The sequence below is a fragment of the Pezoporus occidentalis genome, unplaced genomic scaffold (genome assembly GCF_034315485.1).
Source record: "Pezoporus occidentalis ecotype Australia unplaced genomic scaffold, CSIRO_AGI_Poc_V1 ctg383, whole genome shotgun sequence".
Taxonomy (NCBI): domain Eukaryota; kingdom Metazoa; phylum Chordata; class Aves; order Psittaciformes; family Psittacidae; genus Pezoporus; species Pezoporus occidentalis.
Window position 1 is genome coordinate 68966 of NW_026915706.1, and position 27930 is coordinate 96895.

The 27930-nt window shown below is 35.0% G+C and overlaps 1 protein-coding gene and 1 long non-coding RNA gene across 9 annotated transcripts in view; one reads left to right on the plus strand and one right to left on the minus strand.

Annotated features, from left to right (window-relative positions):
- LOC134170596 (potassium channel subfamily T member 2) overlaps window positions 1-27930 on the minus strand; it is a 131172-nt gene that overhangs the window by 65039 nt on the left and 38203 nt on the right. For all 7 annotated transcript variants that reach the window (XM_062632114.1, XM_062632113.1, XM_062632110.1 and 4 more), the window contains exons 3-9: window positions 27175-27274; window positions 24145-24201; window positions 23263-23311; window positions 21086-21145; window positions 16789-16863; window positions 16221-16304; window positions 15539-15633 (exon numbers count right to left, since the gene is read on the minus strand). In XM_062632114.1, coding sequence (XP_062488098.1) covers window positions 15539-15633; window positions 16221-16304; window positions 16789-16863; window positions 21086-21145; window positions 23263-23311; window positions 24145-24201; window positions 27175-27274 — 520 coding nt within the window. The remainder of the gene's footprint in view (window positions 1-15538; window positions 15634-16220; window positions 16305-16788; window positions 16864-21085; window positions 21146-23262; window positions 23312-24144; window positions 24202-27174; window positions 27275-27930) is intronic.
- LOC134170598 (uncharacterized) lies at window positions 500-27710 on the plus strand. Of its 2 annotated transcripts, none has more exons than XR_009967322.1 (3): window positions 500-551; window positions 5694-8335; window positions 27605-27710. It is a non-coding gene; the product is annotated as an uncharacterized LOC134170598 (long non-coding RNA). The 2 variants fall into 2 exon arrangements; XR_009967323.1 differs by lacking the exon at window positions 27605-27710 and having other exon boundaries at window positions 5694-5763; window positions 5991-7899.

Sequence of the window (27930 nt, forward strand, 5' to 3'; positions counted from 1 at the left end):
CTTTACCCTTGTTGATACCATTATTGCTTACCCATAGTGTTTAAATAAGTATTTTCCTTCTTTCAAAGATCAGTATATGTATCTAATGGTTGCAAAAGCTCAACTTATAAAAATAAACTTCCACTAGTAAGCCATGTGACTTCCAGAAACTGCAGAACATCTTGTTAAGCAGAACAGGATATTGTGAAATGACCAACTGTATATAGATATTTGTTGAAACTGAGTGAAAGCCTTTCTACTCCTGCTGCTGCGCTTTGTGAAGTGAGAAGTGGAGCTGCAATAAGACAACTCCAGTCATTGAGACTGCCCAAGTAGAGTCCTGCTGTAGGGAGAATTCAGCTCAATGCATTTACATAAAAAAGTCCTTGCACACATCAATCTGTATGTCCAAAAAAACCACCTGTATTTTTGTCTCCTTTCAGTCTGCCTCCAGATCTCTGTTGGTATACAAAGTAAATCTTGGCCTTCCAACTTCAGTGCATGAATACTGTTGCAGCTAAGACTGCTCACACAAGAAGTCAGTAACTATTCTGGAAATACCACCAGATACTGTTCACACACTGGGCATTACAGAATTAGGTAATATTACATATTTATAATTTCTCAGGAAGAATAATTAAGCTATTAATAGTTTTATGTGTTGTGCTGGAAAATTCAAATGCATGCTTCCAATTTAATACACCTGATACGTTTTGGAACATCATGCTTTGTGTTTCTTGCAGTAATTTGAAACACTCTTAAGGCTGTAACAGTTGTTACGCAAAGCACCCATAATCCCTCAAGCAAGTTGAATTAATGATTGAAAGATTCATTATCAGAATATTTGTTAAATGTGTATAAGCAACTCATCCAGCATGTAGAATCAGGATAGGAATTGGATACATAGGTATTGATTGTAACCAAGTATACATATATTTCATTTCCTAGTGACAGGATGTAGTCCACAGTTACCCTGTTACCATAAATATAAGGACTTTTATTAATTTTTACTAAAAATGAAGAAAACCTAAAAAATGCAAACTGCCTCTAGGACTGTCTGAGCCTAAGTTTGTTTTGAGGTAACTTGAAACCAAACTGACCAAAACCAGGACACTCATGGAAAATTTTATTCAGTTTCCAAAGCCTGGTATTATACCACTACCGCTGAGTTGTTCAGTTATCTACTTGACAGATTTTAAACTTGCTAAACTTGAATTTTAATAATCAGCTTTGTAAAAGAAAAAAAGCCCCCCAAACCAACCAACCAACCAAGCAAACAAAAAATCTCAAATTGCATGGATAAATTTTCTAAAAGGACCCAAAAATGGCCAACATCCATACTGGATTAGGGAAAAAGCTCCTCTAATTCAGTGTCCTGCTGTACTGAGAGAAGTAATGGATTTTTAATGAAAGAATAAACAAAACCAGAATGGAAAGATTCTCCCCTGAAATACTCTGCCTGCATTAAAAGACCTTGTAATAGTAATCCAGTAAGCACACGTTAGTTGTGGTCCAAGAGCACACATTTTCTCTGAAGGAGCATGAATCAGCAATATGTCTATCCTAGCCTAGGCACACTTCAGTCTCATTACATGCATTTATTTGTTGTAAACAAGCTTGCAGCTCCTGTCCTTGAAGTACTCTAATGTTTACATGTATTCTGTACCAAAGCTGCCTACAGTAAGTGTGTTTCCAAACCACACTGAAATGTGTAGTATCTTTCAATACCTGGAAAATCCTAAATGTCTGTATTCCCTTATGGCATCTTATTAGGTTTGAGCAGCTACTTTTGTGCATCTTTGGTGGTAAAAAAGCTTAGCTTCATTCTATTCAGATAGTTTGCAACATATCTCGTTTGCCACATTTTTGATTCCCATATAAGGTAGGCCATGGAATTAAATAAATGTTTAGGAAAAGAGTTGATTCAGTACAGTTTTACACACGCTCAAGACAGGGTCAGTCTTAGATGATTTATAACCTTACAACCATTACAGTGTTACAGCATAATATAAGCTACTGATAAAATGATTTTGTTTGTTTTCAATCTAACTCAAGTTATATCACATTTTAAAGATAAATGGATTTTATTTTATTGTTAATATTAATTTTGATTTATATTATTCTCAAAACCTGACAACTTTCCTTTTTCTAGTTCCTTCCTATTATGACAGTTTTTTTGTGGAATAGGGTTTTGGAATTTTCCTCCTAGTTTTCCTTCAATTCTGGTGGTCAAAACTCACTCCTTATCAGATTTTACTTTTTCATTTGATTCTCAAGGGTATTCATCATGAATTTTCCTTACACTTCCATCCTTTTTTACATCTCTTTGACAGCCTCTCATTTGTTTGCATCTTGAATGCAACTCTATTTTGCTGTTCTTTTATTGCTGCTCTTAAAACGACTGCTTCAGAACAAGCCAAATTACCTTCTTCCAGTTGCAAAATTTTCTGGTTAATAGCACTTTAAACAAAAACTAATTTCTCAGAAATTTACAGGTAAGTAATATTCAGGAAGAATGGTCTTTCCTGCACTGCTTATCCTGCTGTGAAACTCAGACCAATAGTAAATGCAGGTTAGAGCCATCTAAAACTTGATTCATAGGAGTTACTGCTTGTTCCCCATAGGCATGAAAGGTACTGCCCTTTGGAAAGCGCACAGGTAAAATTTTTATTTCCAGTTTATTTTTCCATAAAACGTATGTTCTGTTGCAGTTATACCCAAGCCCTGTCAGAAGTGAATTTTATTTGCAGACACTGAAGAAACTCATTTCTGCTTGCCTTATTTATATCTTACTTGCAATCTTTTAATGTGCTTTCACAGCCAGTCCTCACTGTCTGCATTAAGCTTATGTTTTTCCCAGAAATTTTAATTCACATTTGTTTTCATCATCAGTTATCTAAGAGGACTCCACAGTATAATGATAATGATCACAATCTTCATCATTAGAAGACATGGAAAACAAAGACTGATATCAGAAAGCTGACTTTTTCTGATCCAGAACGTAGGCTCCGAGATCCCCTTGAAGCCACCTTGAAGGTGGCTCTGAGGCCACCTCACAAATTCTACCCTTTTCATTCCAGGTCCTGTAAGTCTAGCTTGTAGAGGGATTATTCCATATACGAATATGTGATGTATAACCAAAGCAAGAAAAGCAAGAAAAAGTCACAGCATACCGTTTACTAGGAACAGCTTTTTATGTGTTGACTGAGCTGATGGATTCTTTATTAGGCACCCAAAAGGGAAAAAAAGCACTTTTTGAGAAAAACAATAGAATATGCATTTTAAAGACTAAAGGGTGAATAAATAGAAGACACAGACACGTAGGCTAGAAACTGATTAGAATTATCTGTTTCTTATGGCAGCTGCTTGTTGTGCTTTAGATAATCTTTCTGAGAACAAAGGAGAGAGGTTTGCAGCTATGAAGAGGAGACAGATGGAACATGATGGACTTACTTGAACATTTTGAGAAGCCCAAATGAAGACCACTGTGCAATGCTACAATTATGCAGTAACACAGAGATAGAAATCTGTTTTACTCCTTCTATTGCACAATGTTTACACTTACAGCAAGGAGTTTATTCTGCAGATGAATATATATAGATCAGTGCAAAAGCTTTCTGACAACTTAAATGAGTATGTAATCTGTTCCCTTTTGGATTTTATTACTGCATTGTTATTTACTTCTTAAGTAGATGTTTGTCTTTTTATGAACTAAAGATGATATTTTATATAACTGTTCAAGATGCTGAATATAAGCATATTCTCTAGGATTTTTAATAATATTGAAAGTATCAGTGAAAATAACACTGCATATTATTGAAATGATAAAGTTGTGCTGTTTCAAAATATTGTAACACCCTTTTGTTTATAAAATGAAGCAGACAGGTTTGTTCTCCAAATCACAAGCTAGATGGACACATCTGGTTTCTGAGTCTCTGGATGTTGGATAAAACACCTTTATGGGTGGGAAGTTTAGGTAAGGGGAAACTTCCTATTGTTTTCCCTTCTGGAAAACTTAAATTTAGAAAAAGTGTTTAAGGTAAGGTAAAAGTCAGATCACTTTGCGACAGTGGTATACACTTCTTGCGTTTCAAGTTGCGCTGTGAAATCTTTGGTTCATCAGTGGTCTTTTCTCTGTTTGTTGTTATTATTATTATGAGTGTTACCCTTCAATATTGCTGCCGCTATGTGCACAAATACAGCATCATTTAAACTTTTCATTTGCTGCGTAGGTGTTGTCATTGTTGGTACCTCTGTCAATCACCTATACAGAAAAGAATGAAGGCCACTAGTTACTGTCAAAGCTGTTAACATCCTTGGCAACATCTGAAACTATTTTATTTCTTTGATTCCTCTCAGTCTTGGGGTACTGTCATCATGTTCCTTATTTTTATGGAGTACTCTTGACATTGTGAGGGATAGAGACAAGGGATGGACTTACTATTAAATGGGAGGATGAGGGCAGTCTCAGCAACAGTGGTGAAAAATTCTGACCAGTAATTACACAGATATTGCTGCAGGTTGCCAGTGGGGTTTGCTGGATTTGGGCAGCAGAGGTAAATCCTGTAAGTGTGCATTTCTATTGGTACATCAGTTCAGCTGCTACATTCCGTATTCTCTTAAGAAAGAGAAAGATTGTCCAAACAGCCAGTGAGCAAAATGTAAGCATACACTCTGTTGCTGCTTTACAAGGGTAGTTTCTGTCAAGCTGGTTAAATGACTGGCTGTATGAGCACTGATGTCCAGCCTCTGTCTGTTTAGAACGCTATCTGTAGGCTAATGATGAGCAGAAGTTTGCTGAAAAGAGTAGTCCAAGATGCAAAGGACTGCAATAGAGCTCAGCAAAGAAGAAGAATGCCTGCAATTACAGGAGATCATTCTGTATTGGACAACTTTAAATAGCCTCATCCCTTTTCAACCTCATTATATTCCTTTTATAATATATTAGTAAACACACTACTTTGCTGTAGAATGTAATTATGACAGCATTTTTTGCCCAAAGGAACTGAAAATTTGGTCTCAAGCCTGTTGTTAAGTTTTCAGTCTGCAAAGCTCACCCATGATTTCTACTTAAATGCTTACTAAATGAATACTAATTTCTTTTTTCTTATTGCTGTGACTCCACTGTAATATACAGTATATGCAATTTCTCATTTTTATTGCCAAAATTTAGAGCTTACATAAACATAAAAATACCCAGCTTTTTTTTTTTTTCTTCAAAGAATAGGAGAATATATTCAACTTTAAGCTTAAATTTGAGTTATAAGTACACGGCTAGATATTTCACTGAGGTTGAGAGATAACAAAAACCCAATATAAATTACTATTTTTAACCTATTTTAGAAGAAGGCTTTAATTGCCAATGGAAATACAGAACCTATTAATCGAAGTGCTGCTTATTTGGATTATATCCTGAAGGGTCTTTATGTACAGATTTCTACTTTTCAGGGGAGAGGGAGAATGGAAAGCAGTACTTGCTAACTGTGCCAGAAATACAAATTTATTAAGGCTCAGACACCATTTAGAGATTAATCTTTAACACTCTTTGACATCAAGTTGACATTTAATGGTTGTGACTATTAAATAGTTGTACCTGTATGTTTTGGAAAGACCTTTGTGGAAGTCCACAAGCAATTATCAGATATTGAGTTTACAGGTAACATTTTCATAATGAACCATACATTTAATGATCTACTTTCTTTATTTAAGCTCAGTAAGTAATTTTGGCATGTGACAACTCTGGCACGGGGCCTCTATTGCTAACAAAAAGAATATCACAAACAGGTGAGTTAGAGGAATCCACGGACGTTAAACTTTTACATGTATTAGTTTATCACTCAAATGTGATATTGTGTTTGGATGACTGAGCCTCTAATCTTCACCTGTTTGAAAAACACCTGTCTAAACACTACAGTGAGTTCCAGTGGGATAGCAAACGTACAGAAGAGAAAAATGAGAATTTTTTCTTTTAAAATCCATTGTAAATGCACTGAAATCTGTCTTCTTTCCAGATCATCTCATATCACATCCCTAACTCTGCCAAAGCCTCTGAGATGTCTTTTCAATATTCTGTAAAGTTATGCCTAATACAAACAGAGCGTGAGTGAGTAATTCCTGGTGGCTGACGCTAATTTCTGCTGGTATGGTCAGAATTGTATCAACACCTTTTTGTAACTCTTCACTTTCTGTTTTCAGGTATGAACTTTGCTAAACTTCACACCCTTAAAATACAGTTGGAATACAAAACAAACAATGAAAGTGAACAAATCACTAAAGAGCTGTGTTGATCACAAGTCAGCATAATGAGTTGCTGTTCATTAGGGAACCAGAATAACTGATGCCATCTAATAATATAGTTAAATGTGTCAGCAATTACCATAAACACGAAATTTTAGTAAAATAAACAGTTTGTCAGCCTAATGAATGAGTCAATGAAAGACTTTTAAAAGTCTGCATGTTAACGACAACTTCATTTTGGAGCCAGGAATTGTGAGTGATGATGGTTTGCTGCCAGGCATTGAATTTTAAATGGTGAAGAAACATCCTCAACATAATCAGTCATCCGTTGTTACACATGGCATTCTATCTGCTACTGTGTTACTGTCCAAAATGATATAACATTCTCAAAGGCAACATGTGAGTAGCAGGTTTTTCTTTTTACTGCAAAGGTAAAAGAAAACGTGAAACATAATGCCTTCCTGTAACGAAAGAGATGGAGAACAGAGGTTTTTAACACTTATTATATATATAAAATTGTCCCTTTAAAGGAACTTCACCTGCTTTTATTGAAGTCCTCCCAAAACCAAATCAAAACCTAAGATTTCTTTTACCAGTATGATGATACAGTATTTCACAACCTGAAGACTGGTTGTATTCCAGATCTGTTGTGAAGGTAACATGCATAATTTGCATAAGTAACATTTACATTTTCACACAAGATACCTACTTAAAGCCTGTGATTCAGCAGCAGATGTATGTGTGCATGTGTGTTTATAAACCAATGGTAAAGCTTACTAGAGAGCCCACATCCTAATAATTTGCATGTCTTTGCATGCCTGTTGAGTTTACCTCCATAGCTCCCTATGTATCAATCCCCAAAAGTTTTTCTTTTATTTCTGCAGATGTTTTTTCATGTGCTGATGCTTTTGAAGACATACATATCTCAAATACATGTTGCACATATTAAAATGTGTTAAGCTTTAGGTTGTTTTTTTTTTGTGTAACAGAATATGGTATTCTATTTCTCTTTGACATTCTTTACGTCCTTGCTCTTTAGAGAAGAGATTTTGAGATTTTTACAAAACCCCCTTTATTATACCATGGAGTTCACAAGACAATTACAGAATTATATGTTATGGCCCCAATTCTGTCCCTATGTACAGAAACAGGACAGAGAAAATTAAAGCAGGCTTTGCTAATTTGATCTTAATTTACTAAGAATTTACGTATTCTTTACAGCCAATTCTATTATCTTGTGCTGTGTTCCTGAAAAACAAGGATGGGATTAACTTTGAGGAATTTAGACTCATTTTGAGGAATTTTATGAGCTGTTTTACATGTGTAGCAATAGCTTGATTTTATTTATGTCCTACAAAATTCAAACTATGATTGCTAAAGAAAAGATGCTATGGAGATGCAGTCTTTTAGAATTGTGTTTCTAACAATCCAAATGTTATAGGACTCAAAATTATTACTTTTTTTCCTCCTTTCGTATTGGTAATTTGTCTTTGCTGCAAGAACACCCTTTGCTGGTAATGGTATTCAATAATATTTTTACTGCAATACAAGATGTTATGATAACAAAAGCTGAAAATTGTTCTCCCAAAGGCATTTTTATAGTGCATAATATTTTGCAAAATATTGTGTATCCTGAATGTTCTCAATGCATCCTTAATGAAAAGTTGTCAAGATTATTGTGAATATTAGCAGCATTTGATATCTGAGAGATACTTACTGGGGACAACATTGGGAAAGAACCTGAGAGACATTCTATCTCCTTCTTGAGGAGGAGTTTGGTTTTTAATCTATTTATACACTTCAGTTAAATATGCATATTCTGATTACTGAATTTTCAGTACCTTCTACTGCAGAAAAAAATGACCTAGAATGTAGAGTTACATACCATACGAAATATTAAAATACTGTGTGGTACAACAGAGAACAAAAACTGTGGGTAAGTTTATTTGTCTTTCTAATTTATTCAAATTTAACTTTGCCAATCTTTATCTAAATTCAGTTTTGAGCTACTGATTTTCAGGTTAATAAATGACCCACAACCGGTGCTCAAAAATCAGGAAAGGTCTGACTGTAACTTGAAAAGATCACTAGTACCTGAAGCCCTGACTCATCTTCCAAGGTGCAGTAAAACAACAGAAATCTCTCAATCATGTTGTTTATTTTCTTAATTTATTTTTTTCTATGCATATTAAAAAACTAGGAGGATTTGCTTATAAATAATCTGTTGATGACACTCCATTTTAATGAGGCTCTGTGAGGGGCAGCTTTCTGAGCTAACATTTAGTCTTTGATTATTTCTAATTTTTAGAAGATGACAAGATGACTACAGATGTGTATCTCACACTCAGAAGATAATTTAGATTGAACTCTCTAACCTTTATGATTTTGTTCTGTGGACCACAGTAAACAGGCTATTCAAACGATTATTAATTTCATTGGTGTCTGTGTCTAGTTTTAAATGTTCTATTACATCAGCTGCACAAAGATTTCCCTGCATGTAGTACGGGAAAGATGCTGACCTAATTATTTTAGAAATAACTATGTAGAAACATCTAAAAAGATTAACAAAGGAAATATTATGTCACTACCAAATTAATAACTAAAATAGCATGAAAATCACTGTATAATTATCTAGGTTTCCATAGAAACCATGTTTGATGGGTCGCCAAAAAGACTTCTGATTGGGCTTTAATACTTCTGCTCTCCCTGTAATAGACATGATTTCTGTTCTGCCTTTCACAAACAACTAACCATTTTTTCAGTAGCATGAGTCCTTATCCTATGCTCTTTAAGCAGCACTTACACAAAGCTTTTTAAGAACTCTTGAACTTGAAAAATGTAAAAATATTTTTAAAACCACAACAAATACCATGATACCAAACAACAGAAAAATACAGAAAAAAGAATAGATTCATATGTGGTAATATGTCTGTGTTATCACAACACAATAGTTGCCTAAAGATAAGCAAAGGCATTAATACAAGAAACAAGTCGGGGTCTTTATTACTTGTCATTGTAACTTTTCATTAAGTTTTCTCAAAGGCTTTGGCCCTTAAGTAGTTCTAATACGGATGTAAGCAAATGATCCCCAGTGCTAGCAAAGGTGAAAAAGGTGTGGCGCATCCCATAAATCCATATTCTACTAGAAACAGTTTTATCTATATTTGTTTCAGTTAAATAATCTGTATTGACAGCTATTTCTGGCAAGACTTTTTGCATGCTTCTTTTACAGCAGATTTTACTAAAGCCACCTTTAAAAATTTCTATATCTAAGGAAAGAAAAACTCTATGCAACATTATTTTCTCCTGCCAAAGTTGAGGGAAACATCGTCTTTGTGTTCATGCACACAGTTTTTCCCAGAAAGCAATCAGTCAGAAAAACTCTAATTGAATTTATACATTATTTGTTTGCAAATAATAAATGGATATTTAAAATATTCTCTAATTGACCTTCCAGAGGCTGCACAGCCTTTTCATTGTTCCATCACTTAAGGAAGCATTAAAGTAGTGTCTGAAGTAGACCTCAATTCTAATAGTATACACTCAGAGGAAAACTACCCATACACAGTGCCGTGATTCCAGCAATTGAGAAGCAGGACAAGGGCAGGGTGGAAGCTGGTAGAATGGATGTGCAAGGTACTTATGTGTGCTCTCTGGCCTACTTCTAGATCTATCTGTTAATGTGTGGAGAGCAGTGCATAGGAATATTTCAGAATGGAAAATAGAGATCCTGTGTTTGAAACAAGCAAGCTCCTAACAGATCTGCTTTATTTCACAGAAATAAAAGCACAACTGCTATTATTTCAAGACTTTGAGGGATTCTTGTCATAATTAAATAATTTATTTTGCATTATTTACAGTTACTTATAACTTTCAATTAAAGTTCTATAATATTATGGGATTTAAATTCTGCAGCTCCTGTTTAGTCTGTAAAATCCTGAGGCATCAAGTGCTTTACCACTTTCGAATCTTGGATTTGATCAAGCTGAATGACAGAATCAAAGTTTAATTTTGTGCTATTTTGGAATGCACAAAATATCTCCAAATAAACTAAGATTGGGCCTAAGCACTGAGTGCAACAAAACACAACATCATAGAGAGAAGACCCAAAAAACCCACATTTTATTCTACATTACATAATCCGCCAACACTCTTCAAATTCATCTTAATTAATGCTAGACATCTTTCTTGAAGAACTGCCATTGTAAGCTCCTGATATTATCAACACAGAAGGGCAAAGCAGCACAGACCTCCATGTGGTGATTTAGTTCCCTTTGAATCTGAATTGTGCTCTGGGGTGTCTGTCTCTGCTTATTGATAAAGAAAGGAAACAGAGCATTGAGAATGCCTTATTTACACTTAATATTACATGGGATTAACCCATTTTTGTTCTGTTGGTATTTTTCTATAGCATAGTGTTCCAAAACTGAAGGTCTTGATGTGTCTTTTTTGGACTAGATCATTGTCTGGATTTGTTTTCATCCTTACACACAACTTATTCATACTGTTTCCCCCAGACTAGAATTTTGACTGAGTAATTGTCATTGAGCATACAGTACTGGCATACTTTGTTTCTTCTGTAAATTAGCATGTGGAAACATCCTCATTTTCTGAGGAAGCCTGAAGGGTAAAAAGAATGTTCAGATTGACCTCAATGAGCTTTCAATGAAGACATAAGCAAAATTTGTGCAGGCTTCTTAGTCTTCAGTATGGAAAAAAAATACATGTCCGTCTTAGTTTGTAGCCACCTTTTTCACAAGCTAATCATTCTACACTGGTGATATCTGACTAATACTGATTTCAAAAGCAAAATAACTCTTAGTAGATGATTCACTGTGTCACAGAAAAATGCCTGAAATAGTCATTCACTGTTACTCGTAGTCTTGTACAGTTTACAGAAATAATTAGTATTCCACTTGACAAACAAGTGAAAACATCCATTAGCTAAATGACACAACATATACTTTGACTGAGTCTACAAATTTCACTAGAACTCTATCAGTGGTAACTGCTGAACAGTCATAGGAGTACACATATAGTGTATTGTGTAATTACTCTGGTTAGGAGGCCACTGAGGTATTTAAAGAAAGAAAAATTACTGGATAGCTTAACCTGTCTTTGAAATCAAAAGAGGAAAAGAATGCTTGTATGCAATCTGTAAGCTCCAGATACATAGAGTTGGTTGTATGAATTTGTTGATCTGCAATGAGTACTACCCCTACATTCATAAACAATTATCATCAAAAATGAAAGAGTGGAAAAGAGGAAAAAAAAATTGGGTTTTGCTTGCTGTTTGTTCTGTAATAATGTTAAAAAATTGACAACTCTATACAAAAATATAAAAGGAGCCTTTTCCCCATTCTATTCCGAGTGCAAAGGACAACTTGAACAATGACATCTAAAAATTGTGAGATTAGCCAACTAGCTGTAAACATTTAATTTTTTTTTCTTTTAACTTTTCATCTGAAAGCTGAGTTATAAGTTGGAATGCATCTACATATGTAACCATCATTTACAAGATTCTGTGGTGGACATGTAACTGATGGGTTTGCTGATGATGCATAAGGCAGAATTAACTTGCTGTGGGTTTTTTGCTAGCTATGGTAGAAGTTATTTTGAAAATATTTCTTTATGGACAGGAGCAAAGTTGATGAGGGAGATCTCCTTTTATGTATTTATCATTTTAAAAAATTATTTTCTATTAATACGTCATTTTCTTGTAGCTATTGTGCATAGATCCCTCAAACTGATCTTTAAAGTAAATTTCTGTTGAAAGATGACAGTCAAATGGTAGCAAATGCAATGCTGTTTTCCACACACTAGGGGAACAAGTAAGAATGTACTGAACACAGACATACCAATTTTTTTCCCTCCATTGTAAATAATCAGGACACCAGGAGGTCCAGCCAGGTTCTTCCCCAGGACCCTGGCTGCGCTGAGGCAATTCTAAGCGACTTGGACTGAACAGTTCCTCCACTTTTGAGAGAGCATAACTACAGTTATGACTAATCAGATAGATGGCTGAGGCACTTTCCTGCTCACTGAACTTGCACCCATACAACAGTCAGATCTAAATATCTTATGATATAAATACCCTTTTACTCTGTAAACACAAAAGCTTTCAGAAAAGATCCTATAATATACATTCTGCAGCAAAATTGTACTTTTAGAATTATCAGTGTAGGCATGTCATCTCCTGTATCCTTGTACATATCTGGCTATTTTGTACTCTACAGAACTACAGATTTCTGTTACTGCACAAGGAAGAACACACCACTTTCACACCTCAGCAAAAATCTGCTTCTAAATATGTTAAAAATATACCCAAAATTCTGAATAGTTGATTAAAGAACAAGGGGTAACGGCTTTAAAGAGATTATGTATTTGGATTATATATATATTATGACGAAGTTCTTTACTGTGATCGAGATGAGACACTGAAACAGGATGCCCAGAGAAGCTGCGGATCCCTGGAAGTGTTCAAGGCCAGGCTGGACATGGCTTGGCTTGACCTCGTCTAGTGGAAGGTGTCCCTGCCCATAGCAGGGAATTAGATGATCTTTAAGGTCCCTTCCAAACCAAATCATTCTATGAACTAATTCCTGGAAAGTAGTTATGTTGCAGCATTTATTTGGTTCTCTCACAGAAATGACCATGAAAAGACTTAAGACTTACAAAAGTTTTCAGTTTCACTTGAAGCAGTAAGAAAGCAATTTTGCTGCACTTTCTCAGTGCATCAGTCTAACTTAACTGGTGAAAAATGGAAGTAGGTGTTGTTCTGGGCTTCACACTTAAACTTCTTATAAAATGGTGTGATCCCCGTACGAAGCTATGTGCCACCTCTTTCTATGTGTCTGATAAAAAAGCATGGTTTTGAACAGAACCCTGTGTTGTAAAGTTATATTGACTTTAGAAGTGCTGAGAAGCCAGTGTTCCTGTTGAAGCAGATGGTAAAACCAAGCCTAACCCATAACTAAGAAGGGCTGTGGTGTTATAATTTAATCCATACAGTTCCCAAAAGTCACGGGTCAGCAGGGAGGCATGGTGAGGACAGTGGTACCAAAATCACACCATGAGCATGTCCCCATGGTATTGAACAAACTTAAGGGGAAAGTGATGTGAAACTGTAGGCACCTCTATTCAAGATACTAATTTAGACTTATTAATTTTGCATTACTGAATCTATGGTACTTCATGGGCCAAGACAGTATCTCTAAATGTAACCAAAACATGATTATGAAAACAGAGCAATACTAGCTCAAAATCTTGTCTTGTGCTCCATTGCACATATGGATAAGTCTAGGGCTGGCTCACGTATGTGTCTGGGGGGAACAGACATGGTTACTGCTCACTGTTGCAGAAAATGTGAAAGATCAGCCTGATGAAAGCCACCCTTAAGTGGACAGATCCAGAAATGGACCTTGCTTCTCTCAGCATGAAGAAACACATGTAAGCTCTAAATAATGTCTCTTAAAATGAAACACTGTCTCATATTCACCATAGATGTAACATAATCAACGACATTAAGCTAATTGATTTTCACCATTTATAGAGAATTTTTAGATATTTTTAACATATATTCTGTAATACAAAATCATATATTGATGTGTAAAAAAGTGTAAAAATGCCATTAGGTGTGTTCATATAAGCAATAGCAATAGTTGCCTACACAGAACTCAAGTCTTAGGCAAGCCACAGATGTTTGAACAACTATTCTTAGTCATTCCAAAAGTACTTCATTTCCTTAGTTATTGCATTACTGGGTGTCTTCATCCTATTTAGCTTATTTTGTGGTCTAACAGGGTCAGTACTAGGTCAGTATATAATGATCTATAACGAGCTACTATCCACAGCTGTTGAGACCAGACATAATTACCGTAGGTAAGCTTGCCATTTTCTGCATGTTTTACTGTCAGTTATCAAAACGCCTGGTGGTGAGCATGATGGTCTGTTCAGCTGCAGTTTCCATACTTTATTCAACCAGGGATCATCACAGTGAGCTCTTTGGAAAGGCTCTTGTTAACTAGCTTACTGCAATGTGAACTGGATACATATTTTGTTCAGCAGTTCAGCAAAATACTGAGGTAGGTTAGTAAAATACGTGGAGGCATATTTACTCAAGAGTGCTTTGTATTATAAAAAATTTAAAGTAAAAATTATAACCAGTTAAACATGTTCAAGAGCTAGAGTGATAGATTTTTATGCATTCTGATTTAAGTATTTTAGTCCTATTTCATGTAAAATTTCCTTTTACAGGGATATAATGTTCAATAGGAAACGTAAACTCAGAAAAAATAGTTACTGTTTAGAACTGGGAGGATTTGTCATTATGCAGCTGTGTTGCCATAAAACAATGGGTAAAATTGGACCATTTGTTTAACCACTGGCTAGAACAAGCTCCTTTTCTTGAACAAAGGACAGAGAAGGACAAGAATGGAAACGGCCATGTGTTATTTTACGCTGTTATTACTGGAAGGGTTAGGCATCACATAATAGTGGCTATCAGGAAAACAAGCTAGAGGAATAAAGTCAGAGAAAATCAAATCACTGTTTCCAAAATGACAGACCAAACTTCATCAGTATCCTAACCCAAATTCATCCTGTCTGGCAAAATAAATACAGGTGACAACCTTCCCACACAGAATCATCTTCTCTATTCACTGCCCCCTTGTGCACTGTCTTGTAACATTCTTCATTAACCAAGTATGTTTCTATTTAATGCCCTCAACAGATTTTTCTCCATACTCCCCAAACTCCTATAAATTTAAGTTTTCAAGGTCTTGCCTAAAAAATTTCTTCAGAGTAACACAGTTTGGTTTTTGCACCTACCATCCACTACTGTCTAAAATCTAGATTATTAGCAGCTGTCATCTGTACTCTTTATGGGAACCTGACTTGGTCATCAGTGGTAAGGCTGAGATCTGGCATGTTTTTCTCTGTCTGTCACACCAATCAAAGGAAGGTGACCTTAGTATGGGTACTTCTGGTGGTACTCTTCAAATTTGTGTGACTTTTCTGCTCAGATTGTGCTCTTGGTACATATGCAAATTTCCCCCAATTCTTCTTTTCTCCTGTGTTTTTGTATAACCTCTATTTCCTTCCTTAGAGTGAGAATGATTCCCTTTCCCATTCATGCACATTCTGTTTCCAAACCCAGTGTATCAGGACCCCAATAGTACCAGGTGCTAGCTGACACTTTCACTGCAAGTATATTACCATCTTTATTTCACTGCATGGTTTCCACAATGCCTGTTTTATCATCATGTAGTAAAGAAGAAAAGCCAATATGTATAATAAAAACAAAGGGGTTTTAGCCACTTACCAAGTGAAGATAAGACATAGTAAGGTAGATATTAAAATAAGGACTTGGTTAAACATTGCAGACTGTGTACGTTGGATGGCTCTGTGAAGATCGTTCTATATTAATGGGAAACAGATGTTAATTTGGGTTTTTAATTAATAAGGCATGAGCTGATTCTATAGAAGAATTATCTAGTGCCCTGATAAAATGCAGTCATTCAAATGCACTTGGAATTTGCTGATCATACAGAAGGGTGCAAAAGAGCCAGCTGTGATTCTGTGATCATTTAACTAGTTCTTTGTTCATCCTGGCACAATTCTGATACTATTCTAAGGTGCCTTAAGGTCTGTCTGCTCATGTCTAGCTTACAAATTACAAGCTGCAAGGACCAATTAAGGCACTGAGTTCCTTTCAATTGCGTGTGAATGGAAGATAGCAAAAGAGCCAGCCATTCCAACTTTCGCTTATTGGCACAGTAACAATTTTTGCTAATTGACATTTCAATTGATGTCTTATCTTTTTTTTAATTTTGATGCAGAAAGCAGTTTAGCAATGCTTGCCCATTTGTATAATCTAAATACAGATCTGGTTGGCTTCCTACTAAAGTTGGACAATGGACTCCGCTGCCAACGTCCCACTAAAGACAATATACTAGAAAAGAAAACGGAAACTCTAAACCAGTTATTTCTTTTGTCATACTTACAATCATATTCTCTAAAGCATGCTTTGCCAACCAACAATTTAAAAATACAGGAATAAACAGGTTTCTTAGTGCTGGCCAGAAAATCTGAAAGAAAAATTAACAAATTCATTAAAAGCTCTTCTATTAAAGAATAGTACTTTTCTATTTAAGCAGCAATGAAACACTTGGGGAAATACTTACTACTAATGTGTTTTTACTGTGAGATACGGTTTTAAATACTATATTTTCTTCCTTTGTGACTAACTGTATTTAAGATAAACTGATAAAATAAGGACAGTTTTCAGAGATTCTTAGATTTTTACATCTATCTGGTTTATCTTATTGATTGTGCTATAGCTTGAGTTGGAGCATTTTGATTTTGTTTGTTCCCTGCTGGGGAGGATGAGGCAAGTGATTTGTATTATTACTTCATTCAAGAAGCAAACTGTCTTGTTGTTGACAACTTTCTGTTCCCACAGGCACAAATTTGTCATCCATGTAAGATTCAAATTTACTGCAATAAAAATTAAGGGTATTTGTGCAACTACAACACTGCAGTAAGAAAATGCATTCATTCAAATATGGTTACCGTGATGATGAAAGGGACAGCATTAATTATTTCCAGGAGAAAAGGTATTCTCAGAATTTGTTCCCAGATATTTCCCTTGAAAGAAAAGAAAAAAAAAAAATAACCACCATGTCACAGTAGGCTTATATACAGTTCTGATGAGAAATATATGCAATATTCCAATGCCACATATGGAGTCTTTCCCACTAGCTTTTTTTTTAACTAGAATTTCAGGAAGATCATTCATCTCAGATTTAAACACATATGTGAAATGTGAATATAGAAGCACTCTGGCCTATTTTTTCTTACTGCTTACCATAATGTACCTCACAGGCAAAAATACGTACTTTTAAATCTATATTTTCACTGGAGCAGTTCTCTGTTTCCATACGACCTTGTATTTCCTTGCTAGGACCTAGTTAGTAAGACAGCTTGAATGATGAATTCTAATTGCGGCAACTAGTCAACTCATTCTTTCAGCTAATGAAGAGCATCATTAAATTAAGTTTTCTTTTTTTTTTTTCAGAGAATAACATGTTCATATTTTCTTCTATTGCATTTTTAGGTACCTTGGAATTATACACATTTTGTTTCTACTTTTTCATTCTTGAAAGGTTAGTTTACTTTGATTTTTACATGCACACTGACACACAGATAAGGAGGTGAGGTTTGTGTCCTAAAGAATTTATCTTCTTTATAATTCTCAGTTTTCAGTGACTCTTCATAGAAGTAACAGACTACCCTGCTGGGTAGTCTTTCATCTACAACTATTTCTACTTCTTTTCTTAGAAGCCTTTAAATCTTTAAAATCCTCCTTTGCAATGCTTTAGCTTTTGATCATGCCAAAGTTTTCCTTACCTTAAGGCTTATTGTCTTACAGTGTCTAAAAGCTAAAGCCCTAATACAGCATAAGATCTGCAGAGACATATATCAGAAGGACACGCCCTGCTCAGATTTTCCCGTCAAATCTATTGTTTTGATTACCTCTGCACACAGGCAACTACCCTGTAGTCCATACTCACATTTGATAAGAATGATGACTCACTCTCTGTACAACATTCTGATGGAACTTTGTGGCAAAATATAAAGCAAAAGAAGAATGCAAATACCTTGTAATTTTCAAAGGAAAATAAACACCTTGTTTTCTCTTAATCTTGTTTCATTAGCCTCTGCATGCTAGTCACAGAGGTCTGGATATTTCTCTTTATTAATTCTAATCTGCTATTAAGATATTAGCTTGTTAAGAAATAAGTATTAAAAAGAGGAATGCAGTTAAGGTCAGGAAAGATAGCATTATGCTACAGTGAGTCCTTCGTTCCTCTGCATTTGTCTTCTTTTATCTTTACTTGGTGTTTTCTCTTTCCCAACTGTTTTGGAGAGAGAAGCAAGGAAGATACTCTAGTGTTTAATATTTCAGTTAGAACTACCAGAAAAAAGTTCTGTATTTCTGCCACAAACACGTCAGTACATTTCAGGGCTTTTTGGAACTTGATCTTGCTTACATGAAATTAAGATGTTTTTCCACTTATTTCAATGAAAGTGGTACTGATCTTTTAATCTGCTTACTGCTAATTACAAGATGCAGATAATACTACTTCTTTTCCACACCTGAGCAGTGACTGTAGATGATTAAACATCGGGATGAAAATCCTTGCATTTTTAAAATCAGGTATTTAAAATTCAGTGACTTACAGCTTTTCTAACTCTGTATATCAAAACTCCATCATAGGTAATGCAATAACAATGTAGTGCATATAGGGGGATAATACAAGAATTCGCAGTACAGCATTGCAATGACATATTAATCTTTCCTGTTAAAATAGCCATCTGATATAACCACTGAAAGTTAAACACAATCTCCATAGTATACAAAAGTCTTTTCCTATTTTTACTTTTTTACATCTGGAAGATGTAACTATAATTACAAAGGAACAAGGATTACTGTCTTCCATGTATTTGTAACTGGGGAGAGTTAAACTGATTTGCTTAATGTTAAATATTTTATGTGATAAGCAGCCCTGTAAAAAGAAGTGAAATTATGAAACTAATCTGGGGTTTTATTTGTAGGAATAGTAAAATCAAAAGAAAATGTGATTTTCCCAACTGCCCCATTCTGTGTTTTCACTAATTTCTTCATTTTTACTTTTCTGCAATATAGAAATGTCACAGAATTTACTTGTGCAGGCTAAATGCCTGCATGAACGTGCACCAGGTACTTAGTGATCTGTCCAGCTGTAAAATTCTGGCTTCCACATAAAAATGCATTGTGTCTTCTGCAAAACTGCCTTTTGCAATGAGAATGTATGGTACTGATAAAAGCAGCTAAGACTGCCTGTGCACCAGAGATATAGTAGGATTGCCAGATGTCTGTCACAAATTTTGGCAATGGAAATTCCTAATGCAGACATCTTCCAGAATTTTGGCCAAGGGCAAACCCGCACATATATGGGTTAAACTGTGAGAATGCAGATTGTAAACCCTTTATTCTTGGATCCAAGTAATCAGCAGTGTAATACAGTGCTACAGTTTTTGCATTCTTCCCCATATAAAAGCAATGAAAAAAATGCAAATTCACTGTATCCTAGTAGCTTGACCCACTGTTACGTTCTTACTCTTCTGCATGTTGAATCGTTCCTCATGTGTCCTCAACCAGGTATCAGAAAGGTAAATTCCTTGGAGTATTCTCTCAAATGACTGCTACATTTATTTTACAGGTTGTTTTTGAAATCTTAGCAATGTGCATACAGATGCAAACACATTCATCTTTTTCTTGTTTTCTTTCTGGCTTGTTCTGACTTGTGCCTACACTGTAAAAGCTTTAGAAATGTTGGCATGAAATAAGTAATCTGTCGCAGATTTACATGAACCAACACTTTCAGTCATCTTGGCTTTACAGAAAGGCCTTACAGTGGGTGAAATATCAGTTGCTTTGTCTTCCAGAGACTTGTGTAAAACTGGGGTAAATGGCTCTATCGTAACGTTTCCAGATTCTAACTAAGAGGACAGGACCAGAGGGAAGGAGGTGTTTGCATCAGGTGGATTGCCAAAGTGCATTTCAGTACTATTATTCTTCCTTACATTACTCTTACTCCCTTATGGGGTGTGGAAATAGAGCAATCATAAAATTGCCTCAATGACAGGTATATGAAGCAAGTCAGCGTAGTAGTGCTTTACACCCATTGCACACTAAAAAGTAACTTCTTCTAGGGCCTGACTTGTCCATGTTTTTCTCATCTTCTGTACTCACTGAAATTGATGCAGACCACAAGCAGAATGGACAGGGGTAAAATGCTGCTCAATAAATTCAGGAAGAGCATAAATTGTGACTGCTCATTATTGTTTTGGATTAGATGTGTTAATTTTTGATTGCTTCTGCCTATAATTGATTTGCATTTGTAAGCCCCAACACCTAAATAGTGTACACTAAAAGGACTAAGAAGAATAATTTTTAGACAGCAGTCTTAAGCCTTTTAGCAATATTGGGCACTAGGGAAAACATTTATGCCATAATCATTTGATAAGCACAACTCTCACTTCAGTGGTGGCTCTGATAGCTACTGAATGTATGCTCCAAGATATTTTTAGCTTTAGAAACCAAGTCTTTTCATATTTACTTTGATAAGTGATATTAGTATTGTTCCCCTGAAGACACTAAAAATGCAGAGTACTTAAAACTCACTAGGATAGCACAGAACAAAATGAAAACTGAATTAAAATATTAGGAAAATATAACTTTTTAAGGAGAATACAAATACAAAAATACATTGTATTCACATCAGATGATTTCAAGGCATTTTACAACGATGTTCCAATAGCACCAGAGAGATGAGTAATACAAATATGCAGGTTCCCATTTTTTCATTATACTTTTTTTTTAAGAAAGTGTTACCTCGGCATAAGTTTTTGGTGTGTGGTTTTAGATGCCTAAAACTTGAGTTACAAATACAGTTTGACATCAATGAGAATTGTATCCACTGCATTATGGATAGACATATAAAACTGTGCACTTTAAAATCAGTATCCAAAAATGAAGGTCACTTTGAGAATGTGTTTTCAAATTACACTGTGCTAGAGGACAAAGGAAGAAAATGAAAAATTCATTTCTGACTTTCTAGATATTAGCATTTGCTCATAAATTTGGTAAATAGGCACAGGGCTGCCTGTGCCAATATGCTGTCCTCTACATGTGTCTTTTTCTCAACTTCCTGCTTGTACCTCCGTGTGGGCACAAATGCAGGCACATGGATTTCATATTGAAACATTTAACTCAGTTACATTTTGTGATGAATTATGCCTAAAAGTAACTGGAAGTACGTACCTTATAGCTTAGATAACTCAGCAGCAGAGTTTCAAAGACACTTATTAAAGCCACAGAAACCTTAAGTGATAAAATATGTGTATTAATACTGGCTTCCAAAGAATAGATGGCATTAAACATGACAATGAAAAGTAAAAGGTCATAAAAAACAGCTTTTCCATGCATCCTCTGAAACCATCTCAACTGGCAACATTTAGCATGAAGCTTAAATATTGTTATTTTTCTGACTAAAGCACAGACTCTAACTTCAGTCTCATGGCTCTTTTAAAACACTCCAGAGAGCCTACAGGGTGGCCTTTTCATGGTTTTAGAGAACTCCATACACATTCTGCCAGATTGTTTCTCAAGTTTCAGTTGTTTGTTCCTAAAAGGTACTGAGATCTTTTCATGAAACAGAGAGAAGGAAGTTGTAAATAACGGAAGCTAGTCAGCACTTTACTTTTCCATAAGGATGGTAGGAATGTGTGGAAAACCAAACACTTTTCTTACCGTGTATAATTTGGAAAGTTGAAAACAGCACAAATAATACAAATTAATCGTTACTGATTTTAATATTTAAATGCAACTGAGATCACCTTCTGAGCCTTAGATTATAACCTTACCACTTAGATTATAAGTAGTTAGTGTATGTAGTGTGTACTTTAAAAATATTTAAATAATCAAAGACCAAAATAGTAAAAAAATTACTTAAAACTTTATACAAATAAAATAATCACAAAATTTAAGTAAGTCCTTTGCACAGCAAATACTTGTATTTTAATGTGTATCATGGGAATATTCTACATCTGAAGATGTACAAATTCAGGTGGAGCCTGATGTCAAACAAGCTCAGTGTTTCTGACTTTAAACTAATGGTCATTACTGCTGAAAACTTTGCAGAGTACATAATTTGCACTTACAGTATCATCTAAATTAAAAAAAGATGCTCTGAATTGGAAAATTATTAAAACATGCAATCAAAATCACAGAATCATTAGGGTTGGAAGGGACCTCTGGAGATCATCTCCAAGATTGGACATATTGTAGATTGTCCAATCTCCCTGCCAAGACAGGGCCACCTAAGAGCAGGTTACACAGCAACAGGTTTTGAATGTCTCCAGAGAGGCAGACTCCACAACCCCCCCGGACATGGAAACAGAATACCCATTTGGAATATCTGTTTCTCCAAATAGGTATTACTGTTTTATATAAAATCAGGCTGTATCTCAAATAAAAACAAATCTTTCTTTGCGACTAGTGTATGTATCCAACTGTGAATGCATGTGTATATTATACATGCATGCACATACACATAGAATCATAGAACAGTTACGGCTGGAAAGGACCTTTATCAAATAAAGTTATTCTAATAAGACTGGAACTGTAAGCAAATAAATCTCTCAGTATTTTTAAATTAAATCGAATATATTAATCTGAATGTCTAGGTCAAAATTTATTCAAACTGAGCATACACTAAGCAAGGAATTCAAAGATGTTTTCATCAAGAGATTTGTCCCTTAGTAAAGCTGTATATTACACAGAGGTACAAACCGCTGTAATGGAATTCCACTATGCATGGTGACAAAAGGTAATGGTATGACCATTCTGGAAGCTTAAGGAATTCTTAGTAAAAAAACACATTTCACAGGGAGAATTCCCACAGTGCTGTGCACAAGTAGGAAAAAAAAAAAGTGTTCTCAAAATGAGCAGGCTTCAGGACACTGAAGACTGAAGAAACTTCAAATGATATCCAATCCACAACGCACTGATGTAGTGTATCTTTTGGAACATACTCCTCTAAACGTATGGGCTTCTATTTTACGAAAGTAACTTTATATTTCTAGTTTATTTAACAAGAAAGCTCGTGAAGCATGTCATAAGCAATTATGAAATTTAAACTCATCACTGAAGCAAACACTCACTGTTTGACTCAACAGAGCTTGATAATTCTAAGACAGAAGGCTACCTAATTCCACAGTATTTTAAGTATTAATCCTTCATATTCTAAAGCCATATAAATTTAAATCACTTAGCTCAACTTATCTTTACTTTATGCTTTTCTTGTACTTGGTCATCAAGTAGATTTCTGTGTTAATATCAACTTTTGCAAGTATCCTTTAACATAATTAAAATGCAATAAATCAATATTGTCTACAGTTATTAAACAGAAAGAGTTAAATTGGCCATTTAAATATTACCTGTAATCCCCATAAGGGCAAGCTTCGATTCACCCAAATAATAGGAGACCTGTTTATTACAATGAGAAAATAAATATGAAATTAATCAAAATCTGATAAATGTTTGGAACAAAATCAAGGAAGAAATCTGTACATTTGAATGGAAATTAGAGCAGCCTTATTTAAACAAATAAAAAACCCCTCAGTAATAAAGATATTTAATTAGTAGCTTTCTACTGAGCATTGACATTGCCTGTATTTCTACTCCAGAGCCAGTCATTGATTTCCCATGGGAGTAATCCAAAACCAGTAACACCAGAATCTTTTAGTGGTATCACTGGTTGCTACTGCATGCCCTATGAGTCCAGAAATTATAAATCAGTTTGTGCTTTTGATTCTAGAGATGCAGGGGAATAATCCTTTGTGGTAGGAAAAATAAACTTGACAATTCTTTTTTGTAAACGTTCTGCTAGCTTTGCAGCAATAAAAATGTTATCTCATAGGGGCTGTCATATCTTGGAAAAATCTCATGTTGTCTTGGCGCTTACTAAATTCAATGATAATAGGTACTTAATAAAGTACTACTGGAATCTGACACAGTAGTTTACTGGTAATCATTTATCACTAGTCATAATTGTTTTTTAAATAAGGGCATCCATTTCTTTTTCAACAAGGTCAAACACTGAGGGAATTCAGATTTTACAAGAGCATCCAATCACTGAAACAATGAAAATATTAAAGGCAGTTTTGAGTATTTAGAAACATAATTAATTGCTTGAGGACACATCACTATTGCATGTTGAAATTCCACCATTCCAGATGGAAATGAATTTGTCTTCCTGTTTTCCTCCCCTTGCCAGCATTAGGTGGATTTTTTGTTTGCTTTTTAAATTGGGAACTCACCAATCAATCGCTCCAGGTGTGTAGTTTTGATTGGAACATCTCCGGTTTAATTCCTTACTGATAGTTGCCATCCCATTCATGCAAAGTCCATTTTCATTAGCAAATGTATTTGGGAACATGATTATAACAACATATGGGAGCAAAAGGTTATTAATCACATTATTAAGTGTTCTATAAAATGCATGCAATAGTTTGAAACCCTAAGTAATGGATATAGACATGTTTTAAAGTGAAATAACTTTTAGAAAGTAGTTCTGTATGTGCTCTGTATTTGTAGATAAAGGACTATGAAGCATTTCAGGCTACATTCTTTTAAGATTTATTTTCAAAGGTGTTCCAAATTAAAAATAAAATAACTGAAATTATACTTTCAAAAGCTGAACTAAGTGCACATTAATATGGAGATCCAGGGAGACTAAAATCCTATGACATGGATAGGCTGGGATAGAAAGAGCACATATGCCTACCACACTCTCAACAGGAAAGACTGCACCAATCTACAGTTTATATCCTCTTGTGAGGATGTGAGGACGGCTGAAGCTTTATGTAGCAGTAATTCAAGTAAGAAACTGGTGATGTCTATGGAAAAAAAAACAGCTATGTATACATGATGTTATCTTGCCTGGAACTGCTGGCACAAATCCTCCCTTCAGAGTCATATAAGGATGTGGGAATATATATTTGTGTAAATGATGAAAAATATCCATGTTTGCCCTGGGATAGCAAGGTCAACAGAAAAGAAAAGGATTTGCAGACCACAGATTAGTAAATGCTGTATTTTTTACTGGCTATGAGTGGGACAGGTACTAAATAGTATCCTTTAATAAGAACGCTTTATGTCTTAAGCTCTGCCCTGTACATCTGCTGTGCCTGAAGGAGTAAATAAAAGATATTAACTTCGGCAAGCATTTCAGAAAAACAGGAAATAAATCTGCAGGGGGAGTCTGTGATGGAAAGTATTCCTCCCACGACTGTCACTTTAAAAAACAACCAGGTGATAATGTTTTCTGTGGCCATGCCCTTAGTACACTGAATAGTTTCTTTCAGAAGGGTGTGACACAGCATCTAGAAAAGATTTTTTTTTCCATAACACTGCATCTGTAAGAATGCTTTATGGCAGTAGTTTAGGTATCAACCTCTCAGGATCTCTATGAACAAAACCAGTGACATTAGTGAGATAACATTTGGGCACAGGGATGGGTTTTCTGGCATAGACGGCTTTTAGAAGTTTAGAAACCTAGGGTCTCAGCATGCAGAAGTGACTGATCTGAAACTTCTCAGCCAGAAAAATGTTATACTGAGGTAGAACATACTAGTCAACACATCATAAAATATCAATACATAGGGAAAGTACGAATATGGTCTCTGACTGGTGAATTGTCAAACATTTTTCCTTAGATTGAAGGAACATGTCAGGAAAGGTCTCGGCAATTAAGTAGTCTGCAAGATGCAGAAAAATCTTTGCATATGAATACAAAAGCTCTGAAGCATACCTATGGCAGAAATGCTGATGCTCTAATCTGTTCTGTGTACCCAAACATAACCTTGCAGTTATGCTTATTTGGGCTCACTAGATTTCTCATAACAAAACAATATCAGCAACTTCTTCATGCCAGAAAATACCTATAACTAAAATTTCAAGTCTTTGAGTTGCTGTGCTACTATGCCTAAATCACTAAGGATGGATTTTCTCTTCTCCATCACTGTTAAAGGTTTTATGAAATCTGTACTGCTCATTTCCTCCCTACACATTTTTTCTCCTTGCAGAATCATTCTAAGACACATGTGAGTAAAAAAATAGGTTTTCTGAAGTTCTTTTCCTGTGATTTTTTTTTTTCTTGGCCCTTTTTCAGATGTTCTAATTTCTCACCATAAATTTTAACAAAAAAAAAAAAAATCTCAAATGCATCTTCTTATACCTCCCATTCACATATCCTTCTCTTATGCTCTGCTGAGTAAAGCTGATATTACCCACTTTGCTTTTGATTTGATTCTTGTAAAATACAGTATTTCTCCTGTGTACTAGTTACAGTATTACTCTCCTGTGTACTAGTTACAGTACTACCCTTATCGGGTTTAACTGATTTCCAGATATTAAAATTAGAAGTCATACTTGGTCCTTTGCCTAACATTGTGTGAAAAGTGCTAGATCTATCATCCCAAGCTTACTTAATTATTTAATCTGTGCTTTGTTTCTTTCCATATTTAAGGCAAACAGAATCAAATCAAGTGAAAGCACAGTAAAACGAGGTGCTTATTAGTATCTAAAATTGAGAAGATTCAGTATATGCAGGGTAAAAATACAATTGAAGTACAGGACTGGATAAATTTTAAATATGGTTTCTTCTACAATTGGTGGTTGATTGTGTTAGACATGAACAAAAAAAAACCCAAAAAACAGAGTACCTGATGACCTATATAGAATACCTGACCCATATAGAATCCTGACACTTGTAGGTGTGCACAATCACACATTGTGACCACAGGACATCACGAGTGTAGAATGTACTTTTGGTCTCCCTCTCCTCTACGTGTACAGGGAAAGCAGAGGGCTACAAAATTATCATCAACGTCATCTGCATGAAAGCTCAGTTTCATGTATTTGTCTGTCTGTTTCCAGGGTTTGGGGTTTTCAGTAAAATTACTTAAGTAAAATCTTAAAACTAGTGCTGTGTAAGCAGGCAACCAGATTATTTTCAATTTTATTTTCAGAAATATGATACATTGGAATGTTATGAAATAATACTACCAAAATGTATGTTTGCACAACTATATCTGATGCACAGCATCTGAGGAAAGAGACAAGATTATTTTAGTAGTAAAATGAAAAAAGTATACTGTTATTTTAGTTCCTATTTAGTTCTTATTTCCATTCACAATGTAAAACTAGCTTTATAATTCTTTCAAAATATTTGAAAGACCAAATCCCTGTAGAGAGACCATCAAATGTTTATTCATTATATTAATTTCTGATAAGTTAAACAATGCTTTGAGAGCAGAAATAAAAAATAAAAAATCCACAAACATTACCATGCAAGTCCTTGTGTTGGATCATCCAGAAGCACACGAATTATATATAAGAAACAGCTTAGTAGCTTGAGAGAAAAATTGAATAATCGTATTCTCAGACCTATTTTTAAAAGAAAATACAGAAATAAATTCAGGTTCTCTACGGTTTCAGCCACTTTTAAAGTAAATCTAAAAAGAACTAGAATAGCCGTGCTGCAACAAAGCAAAGGTTGACCTAACCAGTAACATGTCCCTGATACGGGTGATGAGCGTATCATACAGAAGAACATAAAGAATAAGACTGTCAGATACGCATATAACATGTATTTCCAGGTTCCAGAAATCTCTGGGTTAAGACTCAGTCAGTTTTAACGTAACGAGCTACTCAGTCATTTGAAAACTATTCTATGCCATTCACCTTTCCTGATGTCATTCTTTGCATCTTTTGTAGTTTTACAAGTCCATTTTCTTAAAATGGGAACCAGAATTACATATGGTATTTGAGATGCAAGATACAGCAATGCAAAGATACACTTTCAACCATAGGCAGAGGATATACCATGGCAAGTATTTAAATATTAATACCTGAAAGTCTTCATGCAATAGATCCTCATACGGAATATATTCATATTATCCCAACTTACAAAATATGAAACTGTAGTTATTTAACGTTGAAGTTGCGTAATTACGTGTCCAGGAATCAGGGCATGCATGAATGCACATGTGCATGAATACACAACTGAACTGAATCAACAACTTCTTCTATAGACTATGTGA